General features: G+C 34.4%; 2 protein-coding genes across 2 annotated transcripts; both read left to right on the top strand.

Annotated features, from left to right (window-relative positions):
• The first annotated feature begins 621 nt into the window (after positions 1-621).
• LOC145787534 (uncharacterized) lies at positions 622-3,702 on the top strand. Its single transcript, XM_082599293.1, has 2 exons — positions 622-1,544; positions 2,032-3,702. Exons 1-2 carry the CDS (start codon positions 661-663, stop codon positions 2,135-2,137), a joined length of 990 nt encoding a protein of 329 aa, XP_082455419.1. The 5' UTR covers positions 622-660; the 3' UTR covers positions 2,138-3,702.
• Positions 3,703-14,356: 10,654 nt separating this feature from the next.
• LOC145787725 (uncharacterized) lies at positions 14,357-16,578 on the top strand. Its single transcript, XM_082599529.1, has 2 exons — positions 14,357-15,229; positions 15,599-16,578. The coding sequence occupies exons 1-2, from the start codon at positions 14,358-14,360 to the stop codon at positions 15,702-15,704; spliced, it is 978 nt and encodes a 325-aa protein (XP_082455655.1). The 5' UTR covers position 14,357; the 3' UTR covers positions 15,705-16,578.
• Positions 16,579-17,448: the final 870 nt, after the last annotated feature.

Raw genomic sequence — 17,448 nt, 5'->3', positions numbered from 1 at the left:
AAAGTGGGAGAAAAAATTACTACAAAACTCAGAAAAATTGCCTTCAAACGCTATGTGAACTAAAGCACAACAAAATGCATTCAATAGACCTGAAGATGAAAACAGTCTAGTATTGGAAACGTTTGCTAAACATGAATTTAGCATCTATATTTTGGGCTCTTTATATTTTGCTAGAAAGAGTATGCGATATTTTCTTCTACTTAAAAAAATTTGGTCATTAAATTTACTCAGAGTCATGATCCCAAAGTAGGATCTTCTTTCAACTTTACTGGCTTGAATGAGGGCCTACAATTCTATCTAACAATAAATATGTCACTTTTTATCCCCCATTTTTGCAGAAATCACAACAATAGCCTAAACCTAATAAAAAGTAGATTTAGGAGAAACAAACTTAAAATAATATTACATTTCCTATGATAAGCCATTTCAGTACAAGTTCAATAGAGTGTAGCCTACAGTACATTTGTACAATGTACAATTTTAAAATAAACCTCTGCACACTGTACAGCAGTATGCTTCAACGCGACAGTGCTGTATTTTTCGAGCAGGAAATGTGACATTTATCTTGCTATAAATTTCTTTATACTTTTTATTTTGTGATTGCAGGAGGCAGACGTTTTGTTAACGTATCCCGTAAGCTAGTTTGTTTACAAATTGGTAATGTTCAACATAATGTATACCATAGAAGACGTAGTTAACAAATTACAAAGATCTATAAAGCTTCCAGCTGCCAAAATTCAACCTTCATCTTGCGATCTGGAAGATGTTAATGACTTACTGAGCGAAAAAGTTGCAAGACGTTTGAATTACCTCAAAGCGTCAGGCAAGAAGTTCTCGTTTGAAGAGTTTCACCTAGTAAGAACATATGAAATAGGAAACATCACTGGAAACGAATTACTTCGGTCGATGATTGGAATTTTGAATAACCTCAAAATTTGCAAGGAAGGCAGATATATCAAGTTTACAATTGAAAGGCATCCTATTGTGGCCATTATGATTATTTCAAGTTCTCAAATTGAAATAACGACCTTAATAGACCAACAAAACGATAGCGATAGATTTCTTTACTCTAAACTATTTGATGATAGCAAAGTTAATGAAAATCAAAATGAGCCGACGAGCAAATACTACCCTTACTTTAAGAAACATCAAATAGACTACTACAGAGCAAACTTGCCAAAGTTTTGGAAATGTTTTTTGAAAGAAAAAATATCCCAATTTCCTGATCCCAATTTTCGAAGCTCATTTTTTGGAATTTTATTTGAAATAGCTCGAACAAATGCAAACAGAGACCCCATGTACGATTGCTTCCAGAAGGTTCCTGTTGCATCTTGCGTTGAGCTTGCTATCAAAACGAACCAGTCTGGACGTTTGCAAAAAGTATTTGGAGAACACAATTTGGATGTCAAATCACAAAATCTAGAATTTATTGAACAATTTCAAACAAAGAACAAAAGATACCCAACTACAGAAGAACAATTTAAAGGTTATATTCAATGGAAAGCAAGTATGCGAATGGCAGCAGTTAAAGATATCTTAACAAAGTATGTCTAGATTTAACTGGATGTGTTTGTGGTAGGACACTTCTATTCAGGGGTAGCTATTGGATACCTATTGCGGTAACAGGAGGACATTTGCTGAGAAGGAGCAATCTTCCTGGCGCCAGTATTACCTGACTATTCACTATAGAACAGCGAGCATTGTGCTTCGCTAACCATACCGGTGTATTTGTTGTTTAGGCTATTATTAATCTTTAGTTTAAAATATTTGAAAAATGCGGTGAATTATGTGATGACATTAATGTACTTACATGTGAAGCGAAAGATATTTTACAAAACATACATGATCAACCCTTAGTGACATTAAACTTCTATTATAATGAAACTATGTGATGTCAAGCAATAGCATGTGTAATTATTGTGTAGTGTTGTGTACGTGTATTAAACAACCGTGTATCTTACAGCTAGGCTTCCTTCGTATAAAACTTACGCAATTTTATATTTATCAATTTTATATTCATACTTATTTTAGCGCTATTCCCAACGATGGAAAAGGAATGTGGAATGAAGAACAAGTGGATGAAAGCATCAGTGACATTTTTCAAGCTTATGAGATTGACAATGACGGTACCGACTAACTGAATGGTTTCATCGAAATATCATCATGACCATGAAAGCATTCTTCTTTCTTACCTTTTAAACTTATTTTTTACATTTCTTATTTTGTAACTTTGTACCTTTTGATGAGTTATGTACGACAAAACATCTAACAAGTCGCGTGCAACCTCATTATCATTGGCCCAATAAGAAAATTATTTGCTTGTGTTTTCTATGTACAAGATATTGTCAAAGAAGAACAAAACGTTTGTTTTGTTTTATATTTTTAAAAATAGGATGTGTTTATTTATTACAATCGTATTTGCGATTTCATGAGTATTGAACTGTACATTTATTTACTACCCGAAGTAAATCTAAGCTTGGATGCAGGCAGGCTTCCTTTGCGATTTAGGCTACTGAGATTTTTCGTCCTGTCAGTACTTTCGAATTTAAAGCACTTGAGTATTTCCTTAGAAAGAGTAATTTTTGCACAGTGCGCATTTATGCATTTCATTTTAAACGTAGCCTATAGTTTGACTGTTCATGCTAACAGATTGCTACCATTACTAAATTAAAAAGTTACATTAACAATAAAACTGATAACCAAAGTAGCAATGTGAAATGAAAAGGATAAGATTACTGATGTTATTGTTTTTCATGTGTGTAGTCTGTTAATTGATCACAATCGAAAATGTGGAGAAATGCGTAGATAGGCTATTATTATTGAACATATTATGTGCAGTTGTGCTTGTATGAGTAGGCTTCCTTTCACGTAAACAATTCTCTGTATGCACTTTAGTATCAACCACAGTGATAAAAAATTGAGTTTTCCTAGCATGTTTCAATTATATTAGAAAAATTATAAAATGAGCAGTTTAGGCTATAAACTAGCAAGTGGAAATGATGACAACTGGAGAACAGAATCTTTTGACTTTCGACGTAACCTATCTGAGGGAGTAACGCTATTTCAAGTTTAAACGTTTGTGTGTAAAATATTTTTTTTAGTCAATTTGATGCTTAGTAGCCTACCTGAAGCAAATCATCGTCTTTCTTTCAAGCAACATGAAAGAAAAAAGGCCATCGGTGAAAGGAAATTTATTGATTCGACCTGACAACGTGCCTACTGTAGGTTACTGTAGATTGTAGAATTACAGTTTGTAGAAAAATTCTAATGGATCTTTTGCATTAAAGCAATTAGGCTACTTCGCAGAGTACAAATCTACCTGAAAAAATCCAAATAGACACAATACAGGCTGGGTTTCGATTCGGAATTACTTACATTAACACTCAATTATTCAACACTCAAGTATTGATTGTTCATATGTTTCGACAAGTACATGTAAATATTTCCCCATTCATTACACCCTTCCGCAACCGTTATATCATTAGCCTAAAGGGTGCCTTGAAAAGTCTCCAATCGCTCCAGCTGGTGTTTTCTTGGCAGAATTTGTTCAATATTTGTCCAACAATACCTGCCAAAGAATTTGTTCAATATTAGTCAAACAATAACTGGCAACTTTCCCAATTCCATTTTTCCAATCGTCCGTAAAAATTTTCCAAATTGGAAACAAAGTTCTCCATCTGACAACACTGTTCCAATAATAAATTGACGTCTTTTGCAATAAATGTAAACAAAAGGAACTAGATTTGATGATGTGTATATGTGGGATGGCGTAGCGGATAAGGTGGATAAAATTTTCGACGTTTTGTCGCGTGTTTGAATCATCACGATTAGATAGCGCGTGACTTCGTGAACGAAGAGGATTCAAGATCAAGTGGAGCTGGTTCGACTCTCGAGGTGTGCGCTTGGAATAGCTCACAGACAACAAGACTTCAACAATCGGAAACTTTACTGTAAATCTCGGTGACCGGCCTGCGTCAGTGGTTCAATACCTCTAGAACAATTAGGCGAAACGACCAGGATTAAGCTCTCTAAGAAGCTTTCCCAGTCCGAGGATAAAAGTTCAATCAATCAACTCAACAACAAATTCTCATCCAAAGGAAAACAGGCTGAATGACAAAGCCAGCGTTGTGGCGCCATCTAGCAGTGGTTTGGTTTATTTCGTTGCACAAAAACAAAAAAATGCGCAAATAGTCATAGAACGGTGTGAAATTGAATCATCAAAAGTTGCAGAGACCAAGAATTAGGGTTTTAGGCAAGAAGCCATTTTTACAATATGCTGATATAAGTTGAGTTATCGATGTAACAACAATTTTGATCATAAAGTTGCAAAGTTGACGAATTTCCAGCCAGCAAATTTTGCCAGTTTTGTGTTTGGTTTTGAATCTTTATTCTCGGACTGACAAAGCCTTTGATGGGTTATTACGGGAAGTTCCGCATACTTGTAGAGGCTTTGGACCACGCACGCAGGCGGTTACCGAGATCGACAAAGTGAAGTTTCCATAATTGTTGAAGTATTGTTGTCTGTGAACTATTCCATCCACTAGGTGAAGCTAAATGGAGAGCAGTTGCGTTGCTCAAGCGCACACACCGAGATCCGAACCAGCGCCACATGATCTTGAGTTGGGCGCTTAACCACTGAACTAACAGGGCGGACAGCAATTATCAACCTCTAGCGGTGCTAAGGTTTCAAATGATAGTATAGAAATTGCAGAAACATTTGAAGAAACTTTGATAAGATGATAACAAAGCGATGCTCAGATGCGTGAAATCAAATTATTGAGCGTCTAATAAAACGTGTAGTCTGCAACTGTCTCATACTAGATTTATGACCACTTGACCAGTTGAAAGCAATGAAAATTGTTCGATTACACCATGCACTCGACTAGTTTTTTTTTATAACAAGTTGCAGACTACCTAAAAAAATATCAAAATTGTAAATATAGGCAGACTGCTGCGTTCACATTTTTTTGAGTTCACTCTAAAAAAACAAAAAAACAAAACAATAAAGTTGATCTTTTTTTTTTCAGCGGAGAAGGTAGTTTTTCTGTGGAGAGAAACTATCTTCTCTGAAATAAAAAAGGAACAACTTATACTCTATTGAAGTTGCAGGAATGTAGGTTAATTGAAATAGGAGGATAAAGGGAAGGAGCTGTGCATGAACGTCTATACCTGGAACAGGCATGATACACAAAGAAGAAGACTAATTTAGCATGTGGGGCAGAATCGAATGTGTGGGAAGTAAACTGAAATTTTGTTGTAAAGAAGCAATACAGCAGCGACGGAAACTTATGCTCGTGTTTTTTTGGAATAATGCTTTTATATACTGTAATGCTTAATGCTTCACTGGTGTCTTTTGTTATGGAACAATTTCAGCCAACATCACTTTTTAGGTCAAGCTTATTCTAATCCTTAAAGAATCGTAATCCAAAGCAAATCACATTGCTCTACCCAACTAGTCGAATTAAATAAACCTATTCTATTCTTCATACAAATATGAACTGAAATGTCTCTTGTATAGGCTTACTTCTATATGGTAAGGTGGAGACACCGTAGAAGGATTTTCAACATTTATCTGAAGGACTATGTGACACTTTACAAGACTAGACAAAACTTCGTTAAAAAATAAACTATGAAAATCCTTCTGTGATCATGAAAAATGATTTGATACTTAAATAAATTTTGAATTAAACGTGGTAAGAAATTAAGGAATTTATTAAAGAAATTTAGCTTTTAATTGAATAAATTTAGTCATGTACAAAGTGTGCGTGTTAAGCGAAATGACATAATATTAAAACGCAAACAATACATTTTAAAAACTTCCAAAATTTTGTTATAGGCCAAACCACTCAGCTCTTACAGTCAACCTTTTTTTTTGGAATATCTGTATTTATATTGTTTATTGCGTTTGGAAATATTTTGTTGTTGTAATAATGGTGCTTTCTCAATTTTTTTTTTTAGATTCGCTGCTGTTACTGGCATGGCAAACACTTTTCCGGTTTGAGTAATGTCAGTTAGTTGACATTTCTGTAGGAGGTTATCGGCTGCACTGAATTAGTGGTTGCGTCATCGCGTGTGGAGAAGACAAAGAAAAGTAGATATCTAAACGTAAGTACGTATTTGAATAATGGCGTAACAAAGCTGTTGTCGATGCGACCCAAGCAAAACTTTGGTATCTATTGAGGGTCTGAGGGATATTGGACAGTTGTTTGGCATATTTAGTTAACTTCCGTTTCGTAATTGTGGCTATGTTTCTTCATAGCACAAATATAAATTTCAGCACAAACTGCAAAGAAAAAATGAAAAACTTTTCTCAATTTAAATCATTTTTACAGCAAAATTAAAAAAAATATAGTAAAACTTTGAAACTTTTTGATTCAGATGTCGACTTCTTTGAATAACAATGAAAGGATTTGTGAGCTTGATTGACTACCTGGTAGATCATTCACATTTTACATGACTACGAAATTCAAGTTTCGTGTTTCATTTGGGCCATGCAATGTTTTATTTTGACTTTATGTAACAACAATATAGTTTGCATTGTGATGTTGCAACCACAACTTTGTCATGTGATCTGTCACGTGATACATACATTCTTTAAAAAAAAGAGGAACTTCAGCTGAGTAGTTTAAATAGTTGTTTTTACCTTTCGCAACCATGTTGCAATTTAAAATCGATAAAACTGCTGTGCTTCGTTAGAAAGCGTTAGTTCTTGTAGAATGTGTGCGAACTTACAGTAAGGCCTATCAGTGCACAACTGATTGAAATTATAATTTTAAGCTCAGCTTAGTCTATGCGCTAGTGGTAAGCTAAAGGTTTTTATGCGAAGCAAAAAATTATGTACAAATGTAAAAATATCTACAAAAAAAGCAAACCACAAACTTATAGTACACTGTTAAGTAAAAGGTATATAAATTTCCACCCCTAAGGGTGGTCTCTGTTTTCCACCCTATGCTTCTGTAGGGTGGATTTTTCCACCAAAAATGGTGGATATTTCCACCCTTCAGCAATGGTGTAAATTTCCACCCCCAGCAAAATCCACCCTAAACTGTGGAAATTTCCACCCTAGTCTCTGTTTTCCACCCTAGGCTTACACACTCATAGGGTGGATTTTTCCACTACAAAAAGTGTAAAATTCTACCTTTCATCTGAGGTGGAAATTTCCACCTCAGTAGCATTTACTCTCAGGCTGTCTAAATTTCCACCCTTTAGGATGGTCCTAATTTTTACCTTATTCCTTTTGCTTGAGTTGGAAATGTCCACTCTACAATTCATACTGTTTTTTTATCGCATTAATTCGTGTTCCTGTTTTTTTGTTGCACTTTCTGCCTCCCTATCCGTCAGGTTGCGTAAAAAGTGTTCATTGCACAAGTGTTTTTCAACCTTCTTTGAGCCACGGAACACTTTATGCATTAAAATAATGTTGCGGAACACCAAATCGGATTTTACAATATGGGCTAATCCATAATGCAATAAAATAAACAATTGCGATATCTTGGCCTGTTTGGATGAGCACAATTGCACAAAGTTGATATTCGGGCAGGAATTGCAGAAAGGCAAACGCAAAGCAGTTGTGATTTTAATTTTCGACCTGTGTTCCATAGAACGCTAGTCCATTTTAACAATTTCTTTGGAACACCTGACGATCTTTTACGGAACGATATAGTGTACCGCGGAACACAATCATGTTAAAAATCACTGCCTTACACCAGCACTACCAAATTGTTATTCAAAACTGATTTATTAAAGCTTGCACAGGTGTGCTAATATCAACGGAAATGTCACACAGGTAATTTAAAAGTTGTAGCGTTTCGGCGACTTCTTGGGGAAAGTTAATATCAAATATCCAATACGTGTACAAAAGCAGAAGCAGTGCAGTTTCTGGCTCCTCGATGTGGCATAGCAGTTGCCTTTGCACAGTGTAGAGAAAATCCCTCGGATGTGCTCCAGATAAGGAGTTGTGACTTTTGTCAAGCTGAAACTGTCATCCTGTAAAACAATATGTAACATTAGCATTGATCCAACCATGACCTACTAGAACACGGCCAAATATGTTGCTATTTGAAGAAATTTCTAAGAGTCTGAATTGTTACAATCATAACTATGACAAACCTGTCATCTTCCCATTTCCAGAAGTAAGTAAAATAAGCAATATTTTCACCTAGACATATGTTTGGCTTGTTTAACCCGAGATTAGGTATGTACGTTGGGCACAGTTTACACAATAGTAATGTAAGACTTTCCAACTGCACCCTGGAGGTAGTATCGCTTGGTGCAATTGCATGTTCCATTAAAATATCAAGGATTTTTTGTGGATTCTATGTTGTAAGCTGTTCATTTGATGTGCCAATTTACATTTTAGTTTGTTTTGTTTTTCGCCAAGTTTAATTTTGCAAGAAAATAAAGTTTTTTGGTGGAAGACCCTGCTATACAAAAAACCTAATGACTGTATTATGAGACTGCTTCCAGAATGCAGTTGGTAAGTCTTAAATATTTTACACTATTATTGCTTAAATTGTGCTTAACGTACATATCTAATCTCCGCCAAAACAAGCCAAAAATATGTCTAGATGCAAATATTGCTTATTTTACATACTTCTGTGAGAAAATGACAGGTTTGTCATGGCTATGATTGTAACAATTAAGACTCTTAGAAATTTTCTCAAATAGCAACATATTTGGCCGTGTTCTAGTAGGCCGTGATCCAACCTTATAAGAATTATAGGCCTATGGTAAAACTGATTATACTTGGAAAAAGTATAGATTTATACGATGCTAACGAATTGTGTTGTTGTGACACACTACCATCTCTATGGCACACAAATAAGCTATACAGAGTTAGAATTCAAATTTCAATTCAATTTTGATCATCTCATCTGCATTTCATTTCACTTTTAATTTCATCTTTGATCAGGCAAAACAAAACGCTTTTTTTAAGAGCTGTAACTTTAGTTCTCATTTCGTATGTGTGCAAGATATAGCAGTTTCTCAATTGTTTAGATTAGACTATAGTTTTGTTGTTATCCTGTATATTTTGGTCTAGTCTTTAGTATTTCTTATTCAAGGTGTAAGGTGTTTTAAAGGCTTGATAAAGACTACTAGATGCATATTGCATAACCGAGAACGATTGTTATGTCGTTTTTGTTTTCACAATGTTAAATGTTGTCTCGTTGCTTAGTTATGTCTATTTATGGTTAAAAAAAAAACTCCTTTGACATGAACACTTTGACTTTTTTGCAGAATTTGTGCATAAAAAAAAAAAAAAAATTCGTCATGACACGGTTTTGTTTTCAAACGCACTTACGTTTCTAGAAAATAGGGCAAACCGAACACTTCGAATTGCAACATTGGCGGATTTCGAAACGAAACTAAGACAAAGAAGTAAAAAAACATAAAAATAAATTGCTTTTTTTAAATTAATCTTAAAGCTACTTGAAATTATTGGTTCGTTTCAGTTTCAATTCTTTGATTTTAGGGACCTGTAACCTACCTAAGGGCCTGAGAACTTGAAGAAACCACCGAGATTTGTTCGGATACAGTGCATTTGTTTCTTAGAAGTGTCCTGATTTGGGGATCAAGAGTCTCATTGGTACAAAGGCCTCAATTATCCTCTCAACGGCCCTGCAGTTGATGTCAGTTTTTGTTTCATTTCTACTTTTTGTTTTGCATGCGATGTGTTGTTGTTGTTTGTAAGCTAACTGGGGCTATTAGAAACAAAACTACAACATTTGAAGAAACGTTAGATCAAGCAAAATTTGTTTCCTCTCCCCTACTATATTATGTACGAAAAACGCAAACGAGTCCAAGCTATTTCGTTTTGTCAAGTTATCAGTTCGAAACGATAATGCAAATCATGAGAAAGGTCTGAAAAATACGAAATCGTTGTAAATTGTGATTTGTTGTTTTTGGAGACCCCTGATGTCGAAGTAAGTAAAAACAACTGAACAGAACTGAAGTTAAAACAACAGCCTTCCAAGCCATCTGTGATTACCAGCTAGCTCAATACGAAGATACAATTAAAACACGTTATAAAACGTAATTACTTTGTATACGAGCCTTACTCTGTATACGAGCGAACAGAAAATAAGGAAAAGCAGAAAGCAAAAGAGATTATAATGATCACGCCCCAGATAGCAAAATCCGTCGTTTTTACATTCCACGTTTACAGACTTTGAATCAATGTAAAAACGACGGATTTTGCTGTCTGGGGCAAGAGCTGTTTCGGCGGAAAGCTGATAGATCGATTCGCTCTGGGAGGGTTTTCAGTGTGTTATGAAAACAATGAATTAGCTAAAATGATTACGAAGTCTACCAATCCTTTGTAAAAACATGAAAAGAATCCAGTAGTCAAATATCGAAAAAGAAATGAGGTCCACTTTTGAATGAAAAGTAGGGTAGGAGCAGGAGGTATTATTAAAGTTAATCGTGACGCTGTTGGCATGCTTTGTAGGATTTCGTCTCATTGAAAACTTAATCGTTATTCCTTTTTTTCGAAATTTTATTTCGTTTTAGAAGAATGTCGTTTTTAGGTATTCTGAAAATACTCTGTTCAGAATCAATTCTTTGAAGCGATGTTTATCAAAATGTTGATGGTTCAAATCAAAATTTTCATGTCGCAGATAGAAACATTTAACTTGTAGTATTTCTTGCAACACATAAAGCTCGACTAACATAAATCTGTTTCAGTCTGATTGTATCTTATGCAGTGTGCGTGAAGAATTCAATAAGGTGATACGTCATGACCTTCTTCTTTTGCAATTAGTAAACCTAATAAATTCTTGGGTATGGATTAACGTTTAGAGTCGTTTTTTTTTTCGATTCTTTCAAATTTACGAGAGATCTCGTGTTTCGGAGTTTGTAATCGCTGATCGTCATTTTGCAAATGAAAAATTGTTTGCAACATCATTCTTCATGTCGTGCATGTCCTATGGGGAAATCGTTATAACAAATGTATATTATTTTCTTTGTAAAAACTTTCTTCCCCAGTCTAAAGGTCGGAGGTCTGCTTCTTTTCATCTTTGTTGCTTGGATTAAATGTCAAGGTAAATGTTTAACAGCTGTTATGTTGTTCTGTGATAAAAATCACGGGCTCTGGGGCAAATAAGATTACTGACAACATTTTGTAAGATTTGAGCTGATGTGTTTCAGCAGAACATGGTTTTTCATAGGGATGGTGAGCAATAGGCTTTGGTAACCAATATTTGTTTTGGTCTTGATTCAGTAATTTCAAAGTTAGTCATTCGATATTTACATAAATTCACAATCCTTATATTTGTTTCACTAGCAAAGTTCGTTTCGATCAATCCTCATTTCTAAAACTATTAAGCTGCCCAGTTTCTACAATTGTTCACAAACGTACAGTAAGTTTGAGTACTGCTTAAAACAAACTTATTTTAAAATAACATTCCAGTGAAAAAAAGTTTTTTCATAGAATAAAATTTGTTTTGAACACTTCTCATAAATTTGTTCTAGTTGAACTCGTTTGTTTGCTCCGACAATACTTTGGAAATAGTTTAGCAAACTCAAATTTCTCGAAATCAAAGAGCGATGATTCAGCTGTCGGAACACGTCTTTGAGCATTGCGCTACACGAACAGCTTTCTTTAGCGGCACCAAGAGGATGAAATAATTTACAGGCAACAACACAATAAAAGTGGCAATTCATACTTTTGACCCTGGTGACGTCCTTTCCAACAAGTTTTCTCACTCAGATAAAATTTTCAATGAAATTATTGCTTGTGTTTGTTTTTGCCAACATTTTGATTGGATATGATTACATTGCATGCCCACTAATTTTTCATTTTGATTACTTTTAGCAAGTTCTTTCTCATTGAATCATATTTCCAAAACGGTAATTTCGATAAACATGCTTGTTTATTTTAAATATTAGTTCAGTCTCAACTGCAAAGCAGTAAACAATAACTAATATTTTGTTTAAGCAATGCAAAAAACGTTTGGTGCGGTATATGCCATTATTCATAGTGTTTTACCACTTAGCTATTGTTAACACAATATTTTATGGGGTGACGTTCTGATTAGGACGTCGAAATGAAAAATAAGTTGATATTGTTTGTACATCGTTTTCAACTTTCTGGAAAAAATCCTTTTTTTGAAATCCATGCCCCAGCCCACAAAACTGGTCTTTTTTACATTGATTCAACATCTGCAGACATTGAATCAATGTGAATAGAACCAGTTTTGCTGGTTGGGTAGGCCTACTTTTGTTATTTGTATTAGCTTGAATTATTAGTGGAACTCATCAGCACCGTTAAAAATAGAAAGTACGTCGCTCAATGAATGAATAGTCTATAAGGTCTTTCATAATCAAACTTTGTTTTAAAATACATTTTTAATTTTATTTTTTCCCTTTATTCTTTGGTATTAGCCTAATGTTTACAGATATTTCAATTCAAACTGCAGATTATGGAATAAAGCTTCTTTTCATTCAAAGAAATTCATTTCAAATACGCTTTAAGCTTATAAGCTATAGCCTACACCAGCGTCCAGCAATCTAAGCATTTTTAACAACACACATGTTATGCCACAGACGCTACAAGTAAATAATCTTTAACTACAGTACCATCTGTATTTATCTTTGGGTTAATGAGCTGGTTTAGCTTATTGCAGAAACAATGCACTGAATTTGGCTACAAAGGCAATTGAAAAAGCTTTTGCAACTTTTTCAAATTAAACAGTGTAGAAATCTTCTCTTCCTACCATACTGCAAAGCTACTGATGCTATACGCTATAATTATCTCTATTTTGAGATTTGAACAAATTTGAGATGGGTGGAACAGTTTGTTTGTTTTGTTTGTTTGTTTATCTTTATCCTGCATTGCGGGAAAGCGGACTTGAGCGCTATGCATCGGTGTACGCCTTCCGACGTACACCTGACCTACGCTGCAGCCGACGACAATGTCTGTTTCCGGTTGTCTACTCTACTTATAATCCACCCTTTCTTTCATTCCACCCTTGCCGCGAGAAATAACCACCCTCAATAATTTCCAACTCAACCTTTCCACTCTCCTTGTTAACAACGTGTGTATTTCCACAGTTTAGGGTGGATTAAATTCCAGATGGTGGAAATATCCACCATTCTTTTCGCTTTCCACCCTTGCCGCGAGAGATTTCCACCCATGGAAATTTCCACCCCAAGGTTTCCACCCTTTTGATTAACAGTGTACACACAAAAACTGTTGCTGGAGACTGCGCATTTCATAAAAAAAATGCTACTTTTTCTTAAACTTTACAAATTATACTCTGGCGTGTTGAACTGGTTAACGTTAACAATTTAATTTTAAACAAGCGCTTGATTGAGCTCAGCCTCAGATATAACTGCTATAGGTAGGGGGGTTGAAAAAATAATTTGGACTTGTACAAATGACGTTTCTGGCCCCCCAAACAAGACACCGCCACAAATGCGAAATCTTTTAAGAAATACACAAGGAAAGAAAGTATTTCTCATAAACGCATGGAGAAAAAAAGTAGTTTTCTTCCAAAAAGTGGGAGAAAAATGCCTACAAATTCAGAAAATTTGCCTTCAAGATGAAGGCAACTTCATATACGCTATGTGAACTAAAGCAAAATAAAATGCACTCTATAGCCTTGAAGATGAAAACAGTCTAGTCTTGGAAATGTTTGTTAAACATGAATATATTTTGTATTAAAACAATGAAAACTATTAATACTACAAAAAGTGCTCAATGCTGAGCAAAAAAGCAAAGCAGAGCGAATTAAATCAAATATAGTTCATATATAGTATAGAAGGATTCAGATAGTAATAACTACATTTGATTTATATTTTGTATATTAATATAAATATATATATAGCATCTGTATTTTGGGCTCTTTATTTTGTGATAGAAATACTAAGCGGTATTTTCCTCTACTTAAAAGAATTCGGTCATCAAAGTTACTCGGGGTCAGGATTCTAAAGTAGGATCTTCTTTCAACGTTACTGGCTTGAATGAGGGCCTACAATTCTATCTAACATTAAATATGTCACTTTTTTATCCTATTTTTGCAGAAACCACAACAATAGCCTAAACCTAATAAAAAGTAGATTTAGGAGTAGCAAACTTAAAATGATATTACATTTCCTATGATGAGCCATTTCAGTACAAGTTCAATGGGTGTACACTGTACAACTGTACAGTACATTTGTACAATGTACAATTTTAAAATAAACCTCTGCACAGCACTATGCTTCAACTCGAACGTGCTGTATTTTTCAAGGAGGAAATGTGACATTTATCTTGCTTTAAATCTCTTTGTACTTTTTATTTTGTGATCCCAGGCGGTAGCCGTTTGTTAACGTATCCCGTAAGCTAGTTTGTTTACAAATTGGTAATGTTCAACATAATGTATACCATAGAAGACATAGTTAAGAAATTACAAAGATCTATAAAGCTTCCAGCTACCAAAATCAAACCTTCATCTTGTGATCTGGAAGATGTTAATGACTTACTGAGCGAAAAAGTTGCAAGACGTTTGGATTACCTCAAAGCGTCAGGCAAGAAGTTCTCGTTTGAAGAGTTTCATCTAGTAAGAGCGTATGAAATAGGAAACACAACTGGAAACGAATTACTTCGATCGATGATTGGAATTTTGAATAATCCCAAAATTAACAAGGAAGGCAGATATATCAAGTTCACAATTGAAAGGCATCCTATTGTGGCCATTATGATTTTCTCAAGTTCTCAAATTGAAATAACGACCTTAATAGACCAACAAAACGATAGCGATAGATTTCTTTACTCTAAACTATTTGATGATAGCAAAGTTAATGAAAATCAAAATGAGCCGACGAGCAAATATTATCCTTACTTTAAGAAACATCAAATAGACTACCACAGAGCAAACTTGCCAAAGTTTTGGAAATGTTTTTTGAAAGAAAAAATATCCCAATTTCCTGATCCCAATTTTCGAAGCTCATTTTTTGGAATTTTATTTGAAATAGCTCGAACAAATGCAAACAGAGACCCCATGTACGATTGCTTCCAGAAGGTTCCTGTTGCGGCTTGCGTTGAGCTTGCTATCAAAACGAACCAGTCTGGACGTTTGCAAAAAGTATTTGGAGAACACAATTTGGATGCCAAATCACAAAATCTAGAATTTATTGAACAATTTCGAACAAAGAACAAAAGATATCCAACCCCAGAAGAACAATTTAAAGGTTATATTCAATGGAAAGCTAGTATGAGAATGGCAGCAGTTAAAGATATCTTAACAAAGTAAGTCTAGATTTAATTTGATGTGTTTGCTGTAAGACAATTCTATGTTTCTGGGGTAGCTATTGGAAACCTATTGCGGTAACAGGAGGACATTTGTTGTTTAGGCTACCGGTACTAATAATAATTTTTAGTTTAAAATATTTGAAAAAATGCGGTGGGTTATGTGATGCATCACTGTACTTAAAGATTCATGATCAACCCTTCCCTTAGTGATATTAAACTTCTATTATAATGAAAGTATATGATGTCATGCAATAGCATGTGTACGTGTATTAAGGACGCTACAAGAAGACAACTGTGCATCTTACAACTAGGCTTCCTTCGTATAAAACTTATGCAATTGTAAGCCTATATTCTTATTTATTTTAGCGCTATTCCCAACGACGGAGAAGGAATGTGGAATGAAGAACAAGTGGATGAAAGCATCAGTGACGTTCTTCAAGCTTATGAGATTGACAACGGCGGTACCGACTAACTGAGCGGTTTCATCGAAATATCATCATGACCATGAAAGCATTTCTCTTCCTTAACTTTTAAACTTACTTTTTACATTTCTTTTTTGTTTTTACATACAAGATATTGTCAATGAAGAACAATAATTTATTTTGTTTTATATTTTTAAAAATAGGATATGTTTATTCATTACAATCGTGTTTATGATTTTAAGAATATTGAACTAACATGTACATTTATTTACTACCCGAATTAAAACTAAGCTTGGTTGCAGGCAGGCTGCCTATGCTATTTAGGCTACTGAGATTTTTGGACCTGTCATTACTTTCGAATTTAAAGCACTTGAGTATTTCCTTAGAAAGAACAATTTTTGCACAGTGCGCATTTATGCATTTCATTTTAAACGTAGCCTATAGTTTGATTATTATTTTATCGATTGTGGCAAAAGCTCTATTAATAAAATTGATTTTTCTGATTTGGTGTGATATTGTTTACTTTATTTCAAATGTTTTGTCACACCACGCATCCTATTGGATCATCAGTAAAATTATAAGAAAATTTGATGAAAAGTTTAGAAACGATGTTTTGCTATGGAATTATAGTTTGATTGTTCGTGTTAACAGATTGCTACCATTATTAAATTAAAAAGTTACATTAACAATAAAACTGATAACCAAAGTAGCAATGTGAAATGAAAAGGCTAAGATTACTGATGTTATTATTTTTAATATGTGTAGTCTGTTAATTGATGACAATCGCAAATGTGGAGAAATGCGTAGGTATTATTATTGAACATATGTGGAGTTGTGCTTGTATGAGTAGGTTTCCTTTCACGTAAACAATTCTCTGTATACACTTTAGTATTAACCACTGTGATAAAAACTTGAGTTTTCCTAGCATGTTTTATTTTGTTAGAAGAATTATAAAATGAGCAGTTAAGGCTATAAACTAGCAAGTGGAGATGATGACAACTGGAGAACAGAATCTTTTGACTTTCGATGTAACCTATCTGCGGCAGTAACTCAATTTCAAGTCTAAATGTTTCAGTGCAAAATGTTTTCTTTGGTCAGTTGATGCTTAGAGCTTAGTACCTGAAGTAAATCATCGTCTTTCTTTCAAGCAACATGAAAGAAAAAAAGCCATCGGTAAAAGCCAATTTACCGATTCGAGCTGACAACTTGCCTGTAGAATTATAGTTTGTAGAAACATTCTGTTGGATCTTTTGCATAAAAGCAATTACTTGGCAGACTACAAGTCTACCTGTGACAAAATCCAAATAGACCCAATACAGGCTGCATTTCGATTCGAAATTACCTACTGTACATTAACACTTAATCATCCCAACATAACTACTCAAACTTTTCAATTAACTTTGGTTTATTTGCATTGAATTCAATATGTTTTTACCAGTATATGTAAATTGTGTGTTTGCAAATAAAATAAAATTATATTTTCTAAATTTGCAATGAGTTGCTGTTGGTCGAGGAATGAAAGATCACATAGTGCGTTTGGGCGCACCAAATTTTTTTCAGACATCATGTGGGAGAATACGCAATTCAACAGATGAGTCCAGGTTTGATGGGGCAAATATTTAATTGAGGAAACCGTGGACATTCCTACACTAATTATTGACAGCTTTTGTGTTTTTAGTCCTTTTTATGGATTTTCTAGAATCTAACTATGTTTTTAAAGGCATTCTAAATGAAATTTTCAAACGGGAATTAAGCATTAAAATGCGTAAACTGAACACTCAAGAATACATTTCA

Source organism: Aplidium turbinatum, chromosome 18 (assembly GCF_918807975.1).
Source record: "Aplidium turbinatum chromosome 18, kaAplTurb1.1, whole genome shotgun sequence".
Classification (NCBI taxonomy): domain Eukaryota; kingdom Metazoa; phylum Chordata; class Ascidiacea; order Aplousobranchia; family Polyclinidae; genus Aplidium; species Aplidium turbinatum.
The sequence above is the reverse complement of the archived record's forward strand: the minus strand, read 5'-3'. Positions and strand labels throughout refer to the sequence as shown.